Here is a 20470-nt window from a genome sequence, read left to right on the forward strand (position 1 = left end):
TCTTAATTTCTCAAAGTAAAAATCTTGGGTGTACATACATTTTGGGAGTATATGTAACTACTTTATCAAATAAAACATACAAAAATACAGTAATTCATTCAAACATATACACCGACCAGGCATAACATTATGACCACTGACAGGTGAAGTGAATAACACTGATTATCTCTTCATCACGGCACCTGTTAGTGGGTGGGATATATTAGGCAAAGTTGATGTTAGAAGCAGGAAAAATGGACAAGCGTAGGGATTTGAGCAAGTTTGACAAGGACCAAATTGTGATGGCTAGACGAGTGGGTCAGAGCATCTCCAAAACTGCAGCTCTTGTGGGGTGTTCCCAGTCTGCAGTGGTCAGTATCTATCAAAAGTTGTCCCAGAAAGGAGCAGTGGTAAACCGGCGACAGGGTCATGGGCGGCCAAGGCTCATTGATCCACGTGGGGAGCGAAGGCTGGCCCGTGTGGTCCGATCCAACAGACGAGCTACTGTAGCTCAAATTGCTGAAGAAGTTAATGCTGGTTCTGATAGAAAGGTGTCAGAATACACAGTGCATCACAGTTGCACAATATTGGGAAGGTGATCATAATGTTCTGCCTGATCATTGTATATTATTGCATATTAAATTTTATTAACAGGTTTGAACGTCTTTACTTCTTAGCTACAATGCCGGTTTTGTTAAAAAATAAAAATAAAAACAACTCAGCACACGTTCTATTGCTAAGCTAGAAGTTGTGGGTGCTATAAACAAGCTTTGTCAGACAGTCAGCTTTGTTGTGTCGCTATGTGATGTCATACATGTGTTGTGTTCATAGGTTCATCGTCAGGGTTTTAAAGGTACTTTCCTCCCAGAAATGCTCTTCAGGTGTGACTTGGACCATTGCCAGACTGAGATCATGTTCCTTATCACCCCCCAGACAATGAGCAGACACGGCATGGCTGTAAAGTGAATGTGATAATGACTTCAAATTTCCATATAAAAAAACAACAAAAAAAATCAAATAAAAAAAAAACGGTAGGTTTGTATAATTTCTGTGAAATGAAATGAAGAAATGACACTTGAGCATGAACGCGATTCAGCATTATTTTAAGAAGCAGCACTTATTCTTTTATTGATACTGTGTGGGTGCAGAAAAACAGACTCCAACAACTCGTGGTAAAGAAGAGCTGCACACCCAGGACTGCATATCCAACACCAGGAGTGACTCCACTGTCCTCATTTTAGGAAATTGTATAGTTTGTTACACGCAATTACTAAAAAAAAAAACAAGCCTTCGATCATGTTTGTATTACCTGAACTTAAAACACAAATGTCACATGGACTGAAAATGATGTCTGTTACTTCTTGCATTGTATCTATTTCTGAATTATTGTGGAATGTGGTTTACCTGTTCACAGTGGGACGCAGTGTACAAACGCTTACGTGTATGCACCTGCCTAATTTATTTATGATTATTCGATCATTTGCTTTCATATTTTAACTCACGGAGTGAAGATGCTTAGCAGCTCTGTGCGAAATACCTTAAAAGAAATGGAATCGATGATAATCATGATCCACACTCTCTTGTCTTGTTCTCTGTGAGGTGACTATCACTGTACAAAGGAAGTAAAAATGGGCCAGATCATGGTTCTTTTCCCAAATAAATTATTTTATTTTTCAGTGCTGTTGCCGTTATGTTGCTAATATGTTGCAGTGTTTTTAACAAATGACGTCTTCTGCTTCTAAGCCTGTTGTATAATATTCCTTCTCTTTTTGTGTTGATTGTGTCTGCTTGGACATGCTCAATTTCCTTTGCACTCTGGTGACCTCACATGCTGCTCATACCTGTGCCATAACAAGACAGAAGGAGGCGCTGTTTCAGCAGCAGGGAGTTGACGCCTTATCCGGGCCACCCGGGCGCCAGGAAATAATCGGCTTGGTCTGTTATCGCTTTTTGAGGCTTACCTTAATTCCAACAATGAAAAATCAATTAATGCAATAACTCACAATGGCCTTCTAGTCGAGTCGGTACCTCTGATGTGCCATCAGTTTGGAGAAGAGCCACTCCTGATTCAATCCGGGCGCAATCTGAACTCCCCGAGTTCGAATCTTGTCTCTGCTACCAGTCAGCTGGGCACCCTAGCAGGCACGCTATGGGATCTTCAACGCCTGTCCAGAAAGTGGAGGAGCAGAGATTGGGGCGTGGCTCTAAATACACGAAGCTGACCTAAAGTGCAAATCCACCAAATTATGGGCGAAGGGGGGAAATTAATAATAAAATAAAAATAAAGCAACATCTGAAAAGAGTTCTGACTTCTACACACCTATAGGGTTAATGTAAAAACCCTGCTGCTGACCAGGCCTTATCAGCGACCATCAGTGCTCGAACCTCACTAATACTCTTATGGCTTAATTATACAAAATCCCTGCAGCCATGTTCCAAAATCTAATGGAAATAGTTACCTTTTTACATGCAGCCACTATTCCATTAAAAGGCAATGCATCATGATGTTTTTGTCAAGCTTTTGATCTATTACATCATTTCATCATAAGGAAACATCTCACTTCATCAGCTTTAGATTGATGAAGGGAGGTGGCTGGCTTCACTCATGTTGAATAAGTGTAAAATTGATTAAGCTCAACAGAAACAATGCCCAGACACTGGGAGGGGTGAAGAGCTTGTCTGGATAATCTCTTCATTTAAGACTGAAAAGCTTTTTGCTTAATGAAGGAGTGCCAGTATAGGGAAAGGGATGAAAATGCCATAATTAGGTGAGTGGATTATGGGATGTAGGATTGTCTTTCCCAATACCTTCCAGCAACTGATCTGTCTCGATCTTTGACTGCCTTTGAGCTACTTGTGTTGGTTTTGTATGTGCCTAGAAACTGAGAACACAGATTCAATACTGGGCAGCTTCTGTTCTTTGGTTATATAAGAAAATCTGCAGGTCCAAAACACATACAGCAGTTTATATTATTACTTTCTTGGTCTAGAAGTTTGTTAGTTATTATGTCTGACTATGATTCATTATTTTGACTGCACTAACTCTTCACCAAGGTTGAAATGAAAACAGCAATGTTGGGCAGATGGTGAAATGGGACAGATCTAATTTAGAAACTGCTGATACACAAATAACACTCTACAATCAAGCAAGCAAACCCCTGCTTCTGTGTTTTTTTGTCTATGTGATCAAAAACAACCTTAAGGTCAAGCTCAGGAGTGTCTGTCTAGCATGTTGAGCTGTAAGCCTCAATACATTATACAACTTTCTCCACTGCCAGATTATAAATGTCATTTGTCAAATGTTCCCAATCTCATTTTACCTGTAGTAACTGTCCGTAAGTTTGATAACTGACTTTAATCATTCTTTATGATGAATAAGAGTCTAAGTGTTTAGACATTCCATTTAGCTTAGGTAGCAGTGCCAAAGGCTGTGCCTTGCAAGAGGACACATTATCTGTAATGCCCTAAGCGAATGTGCAAATCACTTCCATAACAGGCTTTTGTTACAGATCATTTATCATGAGAATACACAAAAAGTAGGAACTTGGGTGGATTCGGTATTCCAATATGTATTCAACTTTAATTGACAGTATATTGCATTTTAGTTATTAAATTCATAAAATTCATTAGAAATTCATTAAAATTTAATCACAGTTGCTTTCTTTGTCTTTACAGGTTTGCCAATTACAGTAAAAATGTAATTATTTTATAATGGTATTGCATCATACCATTTTATATAGACACTTATTATGTTCATTTTGGAGTTGATTGGGAATTGCCACTCAAGTGTCCTCAGGGTACCGCCAGGTGTTCACGTGGTGCCTGACCCAACTTGACCCTGTTCGAGATGAAATGTTAGGTGAAAATGAATGAATGGGGCTACTGTGCAAAAAGTAAGCACTTCTGAATGAGTACTTCTAAGCTTTATTGACTTTTGACTTGAAGTGAAAGTAGAAGTGGAGGACGCTTTCATTTACTGTAGATATTCACTGATGTAAAGCTCACTTGACTGTAGACATTGTGACCTGTGTTCCAGCAGCTTGTTTGTTTGTTTATTAGGATTTTAACGTCATGTTTTACTTTGGTTACATTCATGACCGAAGCGGTAGTTATTCGTTACACAATATTAATCAATTCACAAGGTTATATTGAACACAGTCATGGGCAATTTAGTATCTCCAATTCACCTCACTTGCATGTCTTTGGACTGTGGGAGGAAACCGGAGCACCCGGAGGAAACCCATGCAGACACGGGGAGAACATGCAAACTCCACACAGAAAGGACCCGGACCGCCCCACCTGGAAATCGAACCCAGGACCTTCTTGCTCCAGGAGCTTGCAACTTGTATTACTGTCCAGAACATAATACATTTCTTTCAGCATAGTCAGACTAGCCCTATTTATGTGGGAACAGTTAAAACATCATAAAGCTTGCTTAGATTGACAATGACATGGTCCATTTCACAAATGTGCCTACTTTTTTTTAGGGCTTCTAAATACTAAGAATGTATGTTTTAAATGAGTATACGTTTTACTGAAATTTCTATGCAGAATTAAATGGTTTGTAATAAAAAACAGTGTTTTAAATAAATAAAAAAAGCATGTTTACTAGCAGTCTTACACTTTTGGCCACCACTGTGATTTAAGAGACTGCATGAATAACCTTTACCCAACATATTTTAATAAACCCACAATAAACGTATCAAGTAACACAAATTTATTAAGACTTTTTTTCGTTCAGTCACAGAAAAAGAACAATTATACAAACAGTTGACGTTTCTCTTTCAGCGGGGCTATTTTCTACGCTGTGCCTTTAAGCGCATGCGCAGTAGAGGTGCACTCCCTGAAAGAAAGGTTGAAGTGCAGGAGCTGTTGTGTGTATGAACACAGTGCTTCTCTCGCTCTACAGCAGGAAGGATGCGGCTTTGTCGGTGTGTGTGGACTTTATTTTTTTTAGGTCGACGAAATTAAGCGGGATATATTTTACAAGTGTTATTAAATTAAACAGAGAGAGGAGTAATGAGGGTGTGAGGAGGATATTGAACGGAGAAGCTGGTTACCGTCAGTGGGATGCACGCGCACACCGGTGGCTGCTCGCGACACTCTTGTAAACGGTACGTTACAATTTAAATTCATTATTAATGCTGTTGTCACATAAAATAACAAAATATACGGTTCTTTTAGTATCTTTTTACTTTATTAAACTATTTAGACTTTGACTAATTATTAGTAAACCTCCTTGTTGTCCTTAAACTTCGGTTAAAACCGTTGAATATTAATTACTGACCAACCGTCGTTTACTCTCTGTTAAAAACAAACAACAAACAAACAAAAACCCCTGAAGTTTAACGGTTCTTTATCAGCTCTGTCAACACACAACACTTGTTTCCTTCTTTTATTTTAATTTATTCCCTATTTATGCGTTTATTATTTATCCATCAATACATGGACGGCCTCTAGGTGTCTTGTCATTGTTCTCTATCCTCCCTCATTTCATCGTAGGACCAGTTTCCCCCACACAATAAACACACTTCACCTTTATTATATTAAGAGATTTATATTAATGCTTAGCATAATAACATAACACATACCCTGATAGACTTAATTTTTTTACATAAAGGAGATAAAACCTAGTATAAAACGTGCTCCTAATGTAGGAGCATTCTTTCTTTACAACCTTCTTTCACTTCAGACCTTCTTGAACTTGAATCCTTTCCATTCCTGTTATTAAGCCATTTACCACCCACATCATGTAGTACCTTGGTTTTTTTAGCATGCTTTAAAGTTAGTCTTGATTTACACTCTAAATACTTTGCTAAATATGCTTGTCTACTATGTAGAAGATTTATAGTAGTATTGTTTGCATTTGTGTTCAGTGATTATAGTATAGAATTAATATTACAGTTCATACTGATTTATGTAGACAGATAAAACATCACAAACCTTCTTTTCTTTTAGGTGGGAGTAGAAAAACATTACTTAAAAACACAGAAACCAGTCTAGAGCCTATAACAATTTCAGGCGGGCAAGATGGCAACTTAACGGGTAGTGGAACAAGTGTCCGTATACCTGAGCTTTATTAAATTAAACAATTTATTCTTCACATTTATTTCTAAATGTACAGTTTCAACACACAATCATTAAACAGATGTTTTGCACCCTTTCAGTGCTACCAAGTACAAAACACAGCCTGATGTTGAGGAACCTGTTTTTAAGGGAAAGCCCAGCAGTGTGTGGTTTGGCAGATATTATATTGTGATACTAAAATGGCCTAATTAGGTGACAATAAACACAATAACGTATCCCTGCCATGGCTTGGCATCAAGTCCGGGGTATTCATATCTTATAGAATAGAATAGAATAGAATAGAACATCTTTATTTGTCATTTATACATATACAGATGTACAGTACAATGAAATTATTTCTTCACATATCCCAGCTTGTTTGGAAGCTGGGGTCAGAGCCAGCCATGATCCTGACCCGGCCATTAGGTTGTTGAAAATGAAATACAAACAATATTAATATTTTTACAATGGGATACTTATGTATGAAGTACGCATCTCTAATTTGTTTTTCTTATTTAGCAAATGCTTTCAATCGACTGTGCTGGGTTTTATGGTCCAGAGGTTCAGTAGTGGTAGTGTAAATCATTAACAGGGTACCACAAGGTCATGTTTTTACCGGATTGTAATAACCAACATTGATAATGTATAGTCCTCTAGCAGAGGTCCCCATGTGAACATGTACAGCCAGATGGATTAGTGTATTCTAACATGTGTGCAATAGTGCACTGCAATAGTAATGTAGTAGTAATACATTTGTGAATGTGTATAAATGTATTTTTTAATAAGCATGAGAATTGGGCGCTTTGGTGGTACAGCGGTAATTACGCTTCACATGAAATTGATTTTGTGGTACACGTTTGAGCTCCTGTTTACTAAAAATGGAATGCTTTTTTTAAATCTTTTTTTTGTTTTAACATAATTATACTACAGGCATAAATGCAGGGTTAAGAGTGCTTCTTTATCGCTTACGGCTATGAAGCTGTTTGTGTGAGTTTGTTTACTCTGTATTAGTGGTTACACACACACACACACACACACACACACACACACACACACACAACGTGTTTATAGGACTGTGCATTCAGGAAGGGCAGGGAGAACAGATTTTCATAAAGATGAAAGTGCTGCTAGTTTATATACTCCCTGCTCTTCCTGTTTGTACTCCCTGTGATAAAAGTGTATTCCATGTATGATACTTTTTATGCACTTGCTTCTTTCTACTGTGTATTTTCAGATTTGATCAATTCTCTATGGACAGTAATCTTTAATGTTAAGTGCACTCTTTGGGTTTTGGAGCATAAATACTATAAAGCAACATCATTTACTAAGCTAAGAGAGCAAGTTACATGCTCTGAATTTTTTTGCTTGGTACAGCAGTTCTTCTTCCCTCTGTGTAAAGACCTTGTCCATGACCTGGGCAGCAGTGTGGGTGTTGCCGGTCATTGCTTATTTACTGGTCCTTTGAGAAATTCATTTGAATTGTTATTGTTAACAAACTAGTTTTACACGTTTGACGTGTTGTCAGGAAGTTTATTGTAAACTTAACCAAAAGGCCTCAGTTTTTTTAAAGCTTGGTTAGCCTCAGGCCTAGTGCTGAATGACCTTCATTCATTACCCGCATGTTTAAAATGCTAGCACATATTGCTGAGAGTTGTGGTCGGACCGGTTTAACTAGGAAGCACTGGGTGCATACCCTGGACAGGCTATCAAATCATTGCGGGGCCTGAGCCATTACAGTTTTTGTGGTGTTTAATTTTTCTGTTGCCTTGTCTGTTGTTTTACATCTATTTGCAGTTGGCTTTTAAATGTGGTGATTGTATTGTCTCACTACAGTGGCCATCCTGAGCCATTTGCATTTGGTCTGCACTGTTTTTTTGCTCCACCTTTAAAGACTGCCTTGGTACACTTGGTCTCTGATCCAGAGGAGCACTCGGGTACAGTACAGGTCACTTGGCTTTGGAAACAATCACTAAATGTGTCAATCTCCTTTCACACAAAAACACACATATGTTACCTTGACCTGTAATGACATAGCTGACCTGGCACACACAATCTGAACCTAATCCATGTTCATCTGTTGATATTCAAGTAAAAATATTTAGATTATTGTTTAGTGTGCATTGGTACATCCACTACAAGGAAAGTGGATGTCAAAACCTCCATGTTAGACATGAACATCCATCAAATTGGATTCAAGAGTTGTTGAGTACATTGTGTGCAGTTTATGCATGCCGTAGAGGTGTCTGGCATTGACATAACACAGTACAGATTTTTTCAAAGTTTCCTGAAATATTAGTGCTACATCTACAATCTTCTTACAGTGAGTGACATTAGCATTTTCTATAACTTCATTAGCTTAAAGCTACTTTACCGGAGGTGTGGGATATCCCAGGTGTACAGACCTCTTGGGCTTTTGTGTTGAGGGCTATTGACACTGACCTCGGAGGTGTCTGTCTTCACTCCACTCCAGGTGTGGGGTGAGGCAACAAATCCACAATGCACTGCTGAAGTTCAGATCTCCTACCTTATCTCTAATGAGTGGCCTTAAAGCCCTGTGAGATAACGTTTATCTATTCAAACCCCGTAACGGCCTCTTTTACAGTTCAAAAGCCACACAAACAATGACCTGTTAAACAATAAAGTCAATATTACAGGTCACAAACATCTGGGTGAGTTTTCTTGCTCAGTTTGATGTTTAGATGAATAAAAAATAATAAAGCTTTGATTTTAAACATATTTATTTGTCGAATTAGCTATTCTTTTCTAAAATCACTTTTTAAATATAATACGTTTATTATACATTAAGGTTTTAAATTTTGTTAGCAAGAGATCCATTATGGTCTAAAGTTAACATTTGCAAAACTGCTCTAGTCAAACCAGCATTGAGTAACATTGAGCAAGCCATTATTGAGATTTCACAAACTGCCCTGTGGTCATATAACCTTCCATCAAGGGCAGTGGCTCATAATGGATTCGGAAAGACGCTTATTTCCAGCTGAGACCTCAGTCTGTTCCATTGATTCATGGTGAGGAATATAGCGCGCACCATTGCTATGTAATTGTAAAGGTGGGTAGATTTCTAGCTTGCATGCGTAGTACTACTTCTTTGCTTTGCATACAAGTGACTGTGACTCCCTAGGCTGTTGATTTTACAAACGCTAGCATATTTCCTGCTGTCAGTCAGTCACATCAACACGAGAGGTTGTTGTATGATTGACTGTGATTATGGTAAATCGTTTACCAGTTTATAGTGCAAACACAAAAACATGTTCATCATTTGGCACATGATTAAGATGAAATTAATAGAAAGTTATATTACATTTTTCTTGACTGTTGTCACTTGTCATACTGCTGACTATGTTGTTAATTTAAACATGAGATGGTCCTCAGGCCATTACAATTATTAAACTGCCCTTAAGTGGTCAAGCAAATGAATAGTTTTGGAATGGGACTTTCAACAAAATCCTACTCAACATGACATCAGTAGAATCGCACTGTTAAACACCAAACCGGGACAGTTTTATTCTGTCACGGCATCATGTTTTCACAAAGCCTGATGTTCTTAATGATGTGCAGCTATTCACGAAAAGCTTGCTTAAGTTGGAGCCTTTCCCAGCTGAGGCTCTGTATATTTGTGAATGTGAGTCACTAAGCCTATTAAAGATGCACAGGGGTCAGAGGTTAGTATGTATAGGGTGCTTCAGGATGTGGATGCTAAAATAGATGGATGAAAGGAGGGTGATGTGTTTAGTCTGCAAGTGGCCCATACAGAGGAAAGCCAGCTGCCTCCCCCTGACCTGTGCTGCTGCTGACTTGAATATTGCAAGAGGCTGTTTGGAAAGTCACTGGCAATATCAGAGGCCTGTAGTTTCCCACGCTGTATTCTCATGCTCCAAAACTCCGCTTATTTTCACACACGGCTATAAATAAGCCCCATTTGCCCCAGCGTGATGAAGCAGCTATAAAATGTGCTCTGGAATGGCCCTCATCTAATCTGGCTATTAGTTATTCCTGTAATAAACTCTAATGGATGATGGCATAACACTTCGAGTTAAGTGTGTTTACAGGCACAATAATAATGTGGTCATTATTAGATAAACATAGTTAGCAAATGATGTAAGTGGTCAAGTAAACGATGTACTTTAATTTATTAGGTTTAAGCCATAAATGCCTTTAAGAATTCTAACCTGGACAACTGGATTTTAGCCCAATAACTGGGTTATTTAGTATGTTTTTAATCAGTTAGTCTATTGTAAACAACACCAATGAACAACAAAAACTTCTATATGATTACTAATCCTGGTTCACTGTCGCCTCACAGCAAGAAGGTCCTGGGTTCGATCCCCAGGTGGGGCTGTACGGGTCCTTTCTGTGTGGAGTTTGCATGTTCTTCCCGTGTCTGCGTGGGTTTCCCCCGGGTGCTCCGGTTTCCTCCCACAGTCCAAAGACATGCAAGTGAGGTGAATTGGAGATACAAAATTGTCCATGACTGTGTTTGATATAACCTTGAGAAGTGATGAACCTTGTGTAACGAGTAACTACCGTGTGTCTGTCATGAATGTAACCAAAGAGTGTAAAACATGACGTTAAAATCCAAATAAGCAAACAAACTAATCCTGGTTAAAGGTCATTTAAATTCATTTCCAACACCTGACACTTGATATGAGATTCTGAGAGCAGAGCTATTGATCTCTCTCAAACAACAAAATCACCCTCATTGCACTTGCACTAGTTCTGTTTCCAGCTGTATAAGCTACACATCTAACACAAATGGTATGCATTAAAATTATGAACAGAAGCTGTTATGCATCAGTAGTAGTAAAACCCCTGTGGATCAGTGTGTGTAACTTGTTTGTACAAAATGATGTGAATATTTTGCATCATGTCCCAGTACAATTGTAGAACTTTACTAATCTTGACAGAAGGAGCTTTAAGATACAAATTATTTTTATTAGTGTGTTTAGTTTACCGAGTTGAACTGAGCTACTGTTTTTGTTTAATTTCTACATTCTGAATGCTTTCTAATATTGTATATGTTAATCTTACCTTTCTGAATTACTGCCACATTTGCTATGTTAAGCTAATTCTCCCAAGCTGTTTTAGTTTTCAGGGTTTTTTAAATCAGTAAATCATTAAGAGTTGTTGATATGAAACTTGATATGTTTTATATTTTGATGGGATGCTATGAATTGTCAGTCAGTCAGTCAGTAGTTTAACCATCGTCTGATGGAATATGCGATAGTGCAGTTGTGTGGAAATTTCCTGCATTACATTTATACACCCTGCAATGTTCACAGAACATATGCATGATACCCACACTTCCCTGCTGAAATTCAGGCCTTGGTGAAGAATATTTCACTGACCTTTTAACATTTACATACTTTGAAATACTTGTATCCTTGTGGACATAGAGCAGCAGCACGAGTTCACCAATCCTCTTCCATTATTTACAGCATTAAACACAACCTGATTGCCAATTTAAAAAATGATAAATCTGCTGACAGGTCATTGTGTGCTTTTAGCAAAGACTTTGCTATTACAATTGTGCCCCCGCGTTGTACGAGGAAACAATTAGAAATTGTTCATAACAAGCAACTGGAGAGCGAAGTACACATTAAAAACATTTTCATCCAAAGTAAACACATCAATCCAAAGGTTAACCTTGGTCATTCCAAATAATTGAGATAACCTCAGATGATCCCTACCACCAGTTCCATTTTAAGTTTGTTCCCTGTAGAGGATCTGTTATTTTCATGTTTAAAAAATTTAACTAAACATGCAATTTTACCAGGGGTCCCTTAGCCTTAGGACAAACTTATAATAATTGTTACAGACCTAATAGCAGACAGACAGAGGTCTCAAAACAAAACATGTTCTGTTTAAGAGTTAAGATTTGGAGCCTGCATACCACGTTCTTTGTTTGTACACACCCAACGTAATGGCTGTACTAGAATCTAGTTATCTGAATTCCAAATACTAATTTAGAAATAAAAACTGCCATCCATGTCCAGCCAAAAGAGGCCCTAATTGCAGCAGGGATGAAGAATCCGTGCTCGACCATTAACCTCTCTTTTACAGATGTTGACACGTCTGCATAGGCGCCCTGCTGGTCAATAGCACAGCTGAGATCTCATCAGTAGTAGGCTAGTGCATTAACAGTAGTAGTATCAGCTTTATTGCATGTATTTCTTAACATACAGGGACAGCAGTTGGTTCCATTCATAACATGTACCGTGTAAAGCTATTGAACAGACCAAAATAAAAACAAACCATAATTAGGGTGTCCATGTTTTCACACTTTGGAGCTAAAACTCAATTCTGAGCTTCAGCTTTTCAATTCTGAGGGAAATTCCATTCAGCATTAGGTCCTGTGGTGTTGAGCACTCCAGGGGGGTTGACATTTTTCATTATGACCTGCTGTTTTTTGTTGGTTGGGTCGTTGGTTTGAGGGCATTACTTCGGAGGAAACAATAGCCATGTATATTTTCACCTTTTTCCGTCTGTTGACTAAGGTGATTCATATTAATGTTGCTGTGCTTTGTTGCTTTGTTCAATTTAAATCCTTTGTCCTATATTAAAATTGTATATTGAACTGCTTTCTTTGGGGGTTGTATTAAATATGCCTATACAAGAGCATCTGCTCTGAGCTGTCATAAAAATAAATGAACCTATTATTGTTTCATGGCTGAAGCCTAAAGCTCTTTGGCCAAAGCTGAAATGAACTTACACAGATGAATACTAGAACATTTTATATTTGAATAGTTATTATACATAACTATACATTAATAATTAGTTTGATTTGTATGCAAGATGAATTCTATGTGCATTTAAAAGCAGCCCCCGTGATCCATTGAACTATGGTGCTACTTGATGAATTAGTTCACACAGCAGTTGAATGTGATTGGGTGTATGCTGCATATGTGCAGTAATATCCCTAAAGCCTGACGAACAGGGCTAGACATGAATTCAGAGTTTTAACGATTAAGGAGCGTAAGCATCTGTTTGCTGTTGCCTTAAAGCGAATAAAAGAAAAACATTGTGCTCACAGGAAGCACATATGTCTGCATGTGGTAAGTTGCTTCCATGGCAACAAACACAGGTAAGCCCATCAGGAGGTACAGGAAGTGCTGGCGGGGCAAGGCACAAAGAGAAATCTTGCAGCGCTTTGTGGTGAAACATTACACATAACTTTATTCAGCTTTATTGTTTTGGGGTTTTTTTTAATGAATTTTTAATGATCATTTGGACCTGGGAAACTGGTTTTGACTGCTGATCAGCCTACGATTATGTTAGGATTACATTTATTTTTTTAATACTGTGTATTATTTGTGTACTGTGTATATTTGCCTTTTTATAAGGGTATTGATGTCTAAGGGGAACAATAAACACTGAGTGATTCACAGTGAAGTGGATGCTTGGGTAGCGCAGTGGTATAAAATATGCAAGCCTGCTACTGCTGAGCTCAAGGGTTTGAATCTTACCAGTGCTATCAGCCAGTCCATCATCCACACATGCCAGTCTGGTCACTGGGAGGTACACTTTGCGTCAAAAAGGGCATCTGACATAAAAACTGTGCCAAATTAGGTATGCGACCCAGAATGATCCGCTGTGGTGACCCCTATATACAGGAGCATCCTGATAGAATAAAACACTTATATTAAAGCTATTCTTTATTGTTCTTGATAATAAGTTATATTGCTTTGTAGATTTTAAATGGGTCTCTTTTAAATTAGTGTCTTTTACAGTGTCGGAAGCCACGTCAAGATGACTGCATAATTTAGGTCATGTGACCACACTGTGTTAAGCCACCATGAAGGTTGACTCACACACTCTTTGGCTAAAGTGTCTGGCGCCTGCACATGTCACACACGAGTTTCACATCGCAATTTACCAAGCTGCATGCTTTTACACATCAGGCCTGTTACACACTCACTCGGAGAGTGGCTTTTGTGGAATTGATGTTTTAAACACCTGAGGTTGTCAGCTGTTTTTTTTACTTAACAGCTCCCAGTGATGCCATTGTCAAAATGATTCCTGACTAAATTAATATTGATTATAGAACTGGCTTTTTATGAACTGGCAACAGTTGAAGCACTGTAAATATTCACAGCATCCAGACTGTAGTTGTCAGCATAGTGCTCCAAGGCCACAGTTCTATCAGTGGTTTCATAATACAGGACTATCTAAATAACACTCTTCTAGTTTTTAATATGACACCAATAGCAATGCTTTAAATGTGTCATGTCATGCAACTATGCAATCATCGCTTTCAGTGGTTGGCTGCGCAGATGGGTCAGCTCCTCATGAGTCCTTCCACAAGTCTTGTCATAACACTGCCTTTAATGTTGTCATGTGGGTGCCTCATCACATGCTCCAAGTAACGTATCTTGTGGCCTTAATGTGTAGTGGCTCATCTTGTAAGCTTGCTCAGTGGTCGTCCTCTTCTTCCATTAGATTTTCGGCTGTTTTCGGATGCACTTGTTTTCAAAATCCTAAATACATCCCTCGTTCTTCCGTCTTAACATCCTTATGCGGCTACTGGCCAGACCAAGGGTTTCATCAATCATAGCTTGGCGATAGTCAGATTGACAAGGTTATGGAAAAAACAAGCCAATTAGCACCATCACTGTCATTATTGACTTCACTGTGCAGTATCTGATGCTATACCTTCCAAATAGAACTCTTATGTGTGTAATTACATAAAATCCACCAGTCAAATATAAATATTATTATATTTTATTATTATTTTATTATTAACTTACTAACAAATAGCATTAGCTTTAGATTTTAAAATAAATTAATAGTGTATTTTGAAAGAAATGAAATTCTGAACATCTGTTTTTTACTACAGTTAGACAAATAATCACTGTTAGGCAGTTTTAGATATTTCTCAGGTTGATAATCTGGCTATTTAGAAATGAAATATCACTTTACACTCAAGCATTAACAAGACGTGTACTGTCTAGTGCCATATCATTTGTCTACTGCCTCATTTCAGACCCCCAATCAGCGTGTAATGGACCCCCAGAGGTCCCCAGACCCCACTTTTAGAAACTAATGGTCTAAGCTACTCCACTGTACCACAACAAAAATCAGATTGTTATAATGAGATACCTGACTGCTATTAAATTTAAAAATCTGATGTCAGTTTTCACTTAGATGTCACCTGACAGTTGTCATTCACATTGAGAAATTGTATATAGACCTTTGGTCTAAGCAAAAGGCCACGCTGTAAGGCCAAAACAGCTGCATTCACATCATGGCTCTGTTTCAATATTCTAAATATCTTATCTTGGTACTTACTTAATCCTCAGTCATCTCAAACCCTGGATTTAAACTCTAAACTCTGGGAAATGTTGCAGCCAGAGTTAAATGTTTGAACTGAGGGGTTGTTACAATCCGTTTTGGAGCTTCAGATGTTTTTCAAGGCTGCCTTTGCAGATAAGGCATCTTGGAACTGCTCCACCACTGATTGTCAATTACATACACAGTGTAATGACACAGGAATGCACTTAGTTAGTGGTTACAGTCAGGATACCTTGTACATTCCTTTTGAATCTTATGCTCTTGTTTTTGTTTGTTTCATTTTACAGGTTGAACAGAGCTCGTCTAAAGACTGAGGGTCCCAGCCAGCACTAAGACAGGCTGACGGCGTGTTTCACAGAAAACTGTATGTTTCTGCACCTTTGATCTGATTACACAAGAAAGATAAACTAAAGGACACAGACTGGAAATATGCCCATCTTAAAGCAGCTCGTTTCAAGCTCATCTCAGACTAAAAGACGTTCCCGCATGGACCTCACCACGGAGATGATCAGCGCTCCCCTGGGTGACTTTCGTCACACCATGCATGTGGGCAGGAGTGGTGATGCTTTTGGGGACACCTCCTTTCTTAGCACTCGCTCTGGAGAGCCCCCACAGGATGCTACTTCCAATCCTCGCTCTCCTAAGCTTGGCCTTCTATCCAGAACCTTCAGGAGCAGCAAGCGTTCTCAGTCTGTTACTCGTGTGGACCACAGGGAGAGCACACTGCTACCCCCGAATGGATCACCCACATTTGTAAAGAATGCTTTGTCTCTGCCTTTCCTGAATGATAACGGCAGAGAAACCGGAGGTGACAGGCTCTTCAAAAGTGTAGCCTCCAGTCCCTTAAAGCAACAGTCCTCGAATGGGGCAGCTGCCCACAGTCTTGAACAGGAGCTTCATGAGAAGTCTTTTGGAGAGCTGACCGATTTGCGGCCCTCTCCGATGTATAATGGAGGAAGGTTGAAGCATGCTGAATCGGTGATGTCTTTCCATGTAGACCTGGGGCCCTCCATGCTCGGAGATATCCTGGGGGTCATGGAGAAGGAAGATGATGACCTTGGCTTTGAGGAGGGCAAAAACAGTGAAGGACGGGCTTCTCCACTTCTTATCAACCAAGCAGTGGAAGTGGAGATGGGAATAAGGCCAGAGCTGGGGAATGTGGAGGAAGATGAGCAGGACAGCAATCTGGACGTGGAACATGCAGCTCCTGTTCGTGCCCCCAGTTCTGTAGACCTGGAAATGCAGAGTGAGGTCATGAGCACTCCTAAAACTCATCCCAAACATCTGCAGGACACGGACAGCTGCTCTATGTCCAGCTCTGGATCCCAGGCCCTGGAGGACAAAACATTCTCCCAGCCTTATCAGGGAGACACGGACAGTAACAACTACAGCTACAACCCAGGGGAGGAAGGAGCCTTCTCGTCCTTCTTGGAGGATGAAGATGATGAGATCCGTGTGTGAGACTCAAAAGTCTTTTGAAAGCTGTAAGGGAACTGAAGACATCCAAGCAATCGGATCTCTAGAGATTGCATTATTAAAGTTGAAAGTTTATAACTACTTCTGAATCTTTTAAGTCTAAAGAGCAAAACTAGATTTCAATAACTGGCTGCATTGTCCCTACAGATTGGATTTAAATGACACAATGGCTCTGATTCTTCTGTCCTAGCGGAGGGGACTCGTACCACTTTGAAAGCAGTGGGGCATCAAATCCTAACAATGTCTGCCACACGGTACACCGAGTGCCTAGGTACTGCAGCTGTCTTTGTTTGGATACATAGGGTACATAGATGGACTTGGATGATCATAAGGAGAATTGTGAAGATGAAAATAACATCTAATGGCTTTCTCAAACCACCTGCCTTCCTTTATTCTGTCTCTTGACGGTCCTAATTGAATGTAGGTGTGTAGGCTTGTGGGTACTGACTAATGTTCATTTTCACTACACTGTAAGCACTCTTCCTTAGCTTAAAGTCTAAAAGCATACTGCTTATGCTGGAAATTCCAACAGGACCTGCAACGTCTCTGTTTAAACTTTGGCCTCTTCAGAGATTAGGACAGGACTCACAGTATTTACAGCAAGTAGCTCATGTCTTGTTAAACACAAGCAGATTGGAAATCTTCCTGTTATAATGATTTAAAAAAAAAAAAACAGAAACCAGAATGTGTGCGGTGACAGGCAAAGTAGGGAAAACAGAACATAAAACAGCCTTGTTGGTATTTCTGTGCTACTTATGTCGACAGCTGCAAAGCTTCAGATTGGAGCTTTTCTGTTTAAAAAAAGAATTTTGCATACTGTTTGCCTGTGTGCTGCTTTCATCTAACCACTTCCTTCCTTACCCATCTGATGATAACTGTTTAGCTGTGCAACTTGCTAGTTTAAGCAGTGCAGTAATACTGATAGATCTCAATCATGTTGATCATGAAACTGGTCCCTGAACCACGTGTGTGGTTTTGTCTTTGTACCTAGCATTATTGCTAAAAAAAGGTTTTTGTTTTTGTATATCAGGCAGGACTTCTGTGTAGGCTTTACTTCACTTGGGTGACGGACACCATTAAGCAACATGTACACTAACGTCTACTTAGATTTTTCAATTGGTCACAAAAATTATGTACTACACTGGTGAGTACCCGAGCCCTTCTTTGCTACACAATGTCTGATAATATACTTTTAGGCTGCTAAGTTGTGCAAAATTCTTATGGAGGATTTGTTTAGTCACAGGATTTTTATTAACTGTAAACGGAAAAGATAAAAGTGCCAAATGTAAATGACTCAGTTTGAATATTATGTAATAGGGGATTTTACCAGTGCTCTGCCTGAAGTGACCTATTTAAATTACAGGCTTAAACCTAATACTTAATCAACTAAAATGCTTAGCTTCACTGTATTATCTTAAACCACAAAAGAATTGAAAACACAGAAGTTCCACAATGTTTGCATAACCATCTGTGAAGCTGTAAAAGTGTAAGGTCAGAGATTGGTTAGAATCTGATTCCCTATATAAATAACACTGTTTATTATACTAGTGTTTCTTACTTTTGTACAGCTTGTGTCTTGATTAGGCGGCCTTGTTTTGAAAAAGCAACATAACAGCTCTATTTTTCAATAAAAGGAAGTTTTCAACAAGACAGTGTGTCATGTGTCATGTTTGGACTAAGACGTTGGCATTGAGACAGTTACTGATAGTTTGTGATGTATACAGACATTTACAAGCAAGGATGGAGCGGCTCAGTGGATCGCCTCACAGCAAAAAGGTCCTGGGTTCAATTCCCAGGTGAAGTGGTCTGGGTCCTTTCTGCATGAAGTTTGTGTGTTCTTCCTGTGTCTGTGTGGGTTTCCTCTGGGAGCTTCAATGTCCTCCAACAAAGATGCGTACGTTTAGGGGAGGGGGAAATAAAAGTCAAACATAATTGTCCGTGACTGTTTGACTCATGTGTAACCCAACTTTCTGTCTGGTTATGAATTTAAAGTGTAAAACAATGTACTTGCCAATTTGCTCTTAAACTGTTAGACTAATCATCCACACGAGTTTTTGCAAAGTTTCACAACACATCTACAGTCCATAATATTCATAAGACATATCCAAAATTTATAGTGTGTGTGTATGTATGTATGTATGTATAAACACATGTCAATCCCTCAAACACAGTTTGTCACAGTTTAAGCTTCCTGGATGGACTGATGCAAAGTGGAAACGTGGTCTGTCCGACACATTTTGATGCAACATCGTGATCTAACGAATGTTTATTTCAGAAATGTTTTTGCTTGTTTTAGCAGGACACTGTTAGGCCACATTCTGCAACCGCATGGCTTTGTACTTCAACAACTGGTGTCTTTAGTCCAGCCGATGATGTAACAGTGGTAAACATGACCCTACGTCTATTTAGTATTTAGTGTGAGGCAAGGCCATGATTACAATATTCAGACACTCAAAATGCCCTCGCCAGTATACTGATGTTAAAATGATAAATAAACGAAGTCCATTTACTAGCTTTGCATAATGTTAGGATACTGCAGTGTTCCTATTAGATGGTTATAGGCCAGTAATGTTTTAGATTGTAGGACCTTAGCCCCAATGTTCATGGCCATGGCATTAACATGAACTTTAATCAGTTATGGTTTAATTTACTTCAAATGTAACACTAAAAGGGTTTTTATTCAGTATGACTAAGTATGTTCATGTTATAGTTTAACTGACAGTGGGTCATGTTAATTAGACAGTGACCATAAGGAAACATTAACCATCCAAAAAGTCACTGTTCGATTAATGCTATTTAAAATATTATTTCAAGTTATTTGCATTTTTACGGTTGGTATTTATAACAAAAGAAAAGCGGTAGATTTCTGATTTTTTTTTTTTTTTTTTTTTTTTTTTTTTTTTTTTTTTTTTAAATCCTTAGCGCATGCGCAGCACTGTGGGTGTCCTGCCGAAATGTGTCTGCCTGCTGTAATATGTACCCCATGCACGTAATACGTCAGTATCCACGATTTTCCTGGCAACACAATGGGGGCTGCCATGACACCTCCCTATTTCCGTTTGCCGGTTTTTCGTTTCCGGTCGCGTTAGATTTGCTGTAGTACTAACTACAACATTATTAAACTACTTTTGGTAAGGACTGCATGGTTTAAATATGAGCTCGGGCTCGACGTGTGCCGCTCTCGGGTGCCACAACAACTCAAAGAAATTGAAGCTGTTATTGGAAAGTTCGTGCTTTTAACAGCAGCGGATTTGTAAACATTGTCGGTGCGCTGCGCCTTACGCGTTACATTCCATAATAATATAATAATAATCATATTAATTATATCAATAATATAATATTTATTAATTAAATAATAATAAAACATTTATAATATCGTATAATGCAGTTTCACTTTGTATAGTCCAAAATTTTAGAGAGCGTTGCAGAAATTGGACAAATAACATTTAAATCCGGACACCCAGACAGACACGGCTTGTGCAAGTGAATACTGAACGGGTGTAAATACCCTGTTTGTTGTTCCCAGTTCATTGTTTTAGTAAATTAAACAACGCAACGCGTTTTATTCTGTCCCTTCAGCTCCCCTTTCCTGCTTTACATCCACTCATGAACCAATATAAGTATACACTGTTGTAGAAGTAAA

The 20470-nt window shown here is 38.8% G+C and overlaps 1 protein-coding gene across 1 annotated transcript; it reads left to right on the forward strand.

Annotated features, from left to right (window-relative positions):
- The first annotated feature begins 4827 nt into the window (after positions 1 to 4827).
- On the forward strand, positions 4828 to 18475 carry cdc42ep4a (CDC42 effector protein (Rho GTPase binding) 4a). Its single transcript, XM_062984738.1, has 2 exons — positions 4828 to 5093; positions 15639 to 18475. The coding sequence occupies exon 2, from the start codon at positions 15781 to 15783 to the stop codon at positions 16810 to 16812; it is 1032 nt and encodes a 343-aa protein (XP_062840808.1). The 5' UTR covers positions 4828 to 5093; positions 15639 to 15780; the 3' UTR covers positions 16813 to 18475.
- Positions 18476 to 20470: the final 1995 nt, after the last annotated feature.

Source organism: Trichomycterus rosablanca, chromosome 22 (genome assembly GCF_030014385.1).
Source record: "Trichomycterus rosablanca isolate fTriRos1 chromosome 22, fTriRos1.hap1, whole genome shotgun sequence".
Classification (NCBI taxonomy): Eukaryota; Metazoa; Chordata; class Actinopteri; order Siluriformes; family Trichomycteridae; genus Trichomycterus; species Trichomycterus rosablanca.

What these genes read in the sequence shown, in the direction of transcription:
- cdc42ep4a (XM_062984738.1), top strand. Translation starts at nt 15,781, where the DNA reads ATGCCCATCTTAAAGCAGCTCGTTTCAAGCTCATCTCAGACTAAAAGA.